Source organism: Crocodylus porosus, unplaced genomic scaffold (genome assembly GCF_001723895.1).
Source record: "Crocodylus porosus isolate Cpor-Errol unplaced genomic scaffold, CroPor_comp1, whole genome shotgun sequence".
NCBI classification, from domain to species: domain Eukaryota; kingdom Metazoa; phylum Chordata; order Crocodylia; family Crocodylidae; genus Crocodylus; species Crocodylus porosus.
In genome coordinates this window covers 24,151,427-24,153,625 of record NW_017728909.1, presented here as the reverse complement: position 1 = coordinate 24,153,625, position 2,199 = coordinate 24,151,427, and the positions used below count along the sequence as shown (strand labels likewise).

At 43.6% G+C, this 2,199-nt stretch overlaps 1 protein-coding gene across 3 annotated transcripts in view; it reads left to right on the top strand.

Moving 5' to 3' along the window:
- Positions 1 to 2,199, top strand: part of ADAMTS12 (ADAM metallopeptidase with thrombospondin type 1 motif 12) — a 344,985-nt gene that overhangs the window by 179,035 nt on the left and 163,751 nt on the right. For all 3 annotated transcript variants that reach the window (XR_002100368.1, XM_019531927.1, XM_019531926.1), the window contains exon 4: positions 1,443 to 1,639. Coding sequence is in view for 2 of the 3 variants with exons in the window: in XM_019531927.1 (XP_019387472.1) it covers positions 1,443 to 1,639 (197 nt within the window). In the remaining variant the exon portion in view is untranslated. The remainder of the gene's footprint in view (positions 1 to 1,442; positions 1,640 to 2,199) is intronic.

Below are 2,199 nucleotides of genomic sequence, written 5' to 3'. Positions count from 1 at the left end.
CATTGGTGCCCACGTGAATAAGGAGCATGGGGTAGTGGTCTGTGGGCTGGAGGAGCTCTGGGATCCTCTCCGCAATAACCTTTTTAAAGGAGCAGGCTTATTTAATTGGGTGTTGTGAACGGCTTTCTTTTTCTCTTTTCTACCCACCTTGTGTCTCTCAACTGTGCTGCTTCCTTTTTTATCCCCCCACTTCCCTACCTTTTGTATTCTAATCACTGCTTTCTATTTAGAAACTCTGGTTCCTGCAGTCTGATGAAGTAACCTGCTTTTTACAAAAGCCTATGTATCTCTGATTTAATTAGTCTATAAGGTGCACATCTATCCTGCCTTCTGCCTGACCCTGAAGAGACCTCCTGGAGAAGAGAGTCTGAGGAGTGCCGTCTCCCCCATATTGTTCCCACACAGGATGTGGACAGAATGGGGCTGCTTAAATGCAAGGGCTGTCTACTGCAACAGGACGTGCTAATCCAAGTTCTATTAACCCATTTTCTGCTGTGAACTGGGTTGATCGGGCATATGGCTAGGGAACGTTTCCCTCCTCTCACTGTCTAGTGCTTGGAGAACAGGGTAATGCACTTTGGACAGTAATCTTTTTGGGACAAGACTGATAGTTTTATGTATTTAGTTTGTGGCATGGTTTGCACAGTGTGTCCATCTGCCAGCAGTGTGCCTTCTGTCACTGCCACAAGGGCACCTTACACTGCCTCCTCAAAGCTGGGTGTATTGACTTTACCCAAATCTCTCTGCTAATGCTGCTTTGCCTTTCAAAGCCCTCAGGCCTCAGCTCTTTTTCTGAAGCAAGTTGTAGGAGCTGGGAGTTCTTTTATAGCATGCTTTGTGCTGTGGTGTGTGAGAAGAGCCAGAACAGTGGTGCTGGTGGGCACTTCCAAACAAATAGTTGCTTATGGTTGCAGGGAACTGGACTCCATGGTTCTGTAGGCTCCTTCCCGTCCTAAGTTAGTCATTTGTTCTCTCCAGCACTGGTATGTGAGCGCCACTTGCTGGTGAAGTAGTTTCCCCACTCTGCGTTCCAGTTGTGACTGTTCCCACCCTGACAAAAGCACATGCCTTGAGCACTCAAGGTAACTCTCCAGCCTGTTAAGAACGGGGATTGTATGTGGGTATTAATGGGAAGAACATATCAGTTATTTTGTGGTAAGAGTTGTTTGCATTAGATAGCAGCTTAAATATAACCCACAGAGGCTAAATGCCACAAATGGTCTAAAGGTGCAGTCAGATCCAAATTGTGTGGTTAGTCTTGGTCCTTATGACATTACCCAATATTCAGATATAACTAATTTTTTGGTAAAGTTTGGTTCGAGATTGTAGAATTTTGGCCTAAGGATTATAGCAATACACTTTAAAATCTAAAACCATCCTGAAGCACAATGAAGCCATCACCAATTTAATGTGAAGCCAATGCCTTATGCTTGGTGTTTCAGATACATTCAGCTTTTTCAAACACCAAGAGCATCGGAGGGAGAGGTGGGAAGGAAACCATGTGGCAGCCAAAACACTCTCTCGGCGCTCTGTCAGCAAGGAGCGATGGGTGGAGACACTTGTAGTTGCAGACAGTAAGATGATTGAATACCATGGAAGTGACAATGTGGAATCCTACATCCTCACTATAATGAATATGGTACGTAGTGTATTTAGCTTTTTTGCATTTGGGTGACTGTAAACATAACCAGCCTGGATTAAATTGTTAAGTACCTTAACAACAGTAATAATAGTTGTTTGTTTAAAGAAGTGTAATCATTTTCATCTATGCTCATCTAAACTCTTCTTTTTTATTATTTTATGCTGGATGGGGTCTACATGGTAACTTTCATTCCACTAAAATTACCTGTTCTAAATTTCATCTTGAGCATAATGATTGTTGAATTTCCTAAGCAGCATCAGCGCCACACGACAGTTATTAGAGGCCAAAACCAGAGAAGCTTTTAACTGTTAAAGTATTGGACTCTTTTCCCTCTCTGTGTATGAGACAGAGATTTCCCCAGGATTTCCCTGATTATATTAGACATGTTTCATAGTTTCTAGGGTCGAAAGGGACCTGAGTAGACCATCTAGTCCAACCCCCTGCCATGGCAAGAAAGATTACTGGGGTCAAACGACCCCAGCAAGGTGTTCATCTAACCTCCTCTTAAAGACCCCCAGGGTAGGAGCCAGCACAACTTCTCTTGGAAGTTGGTTCCA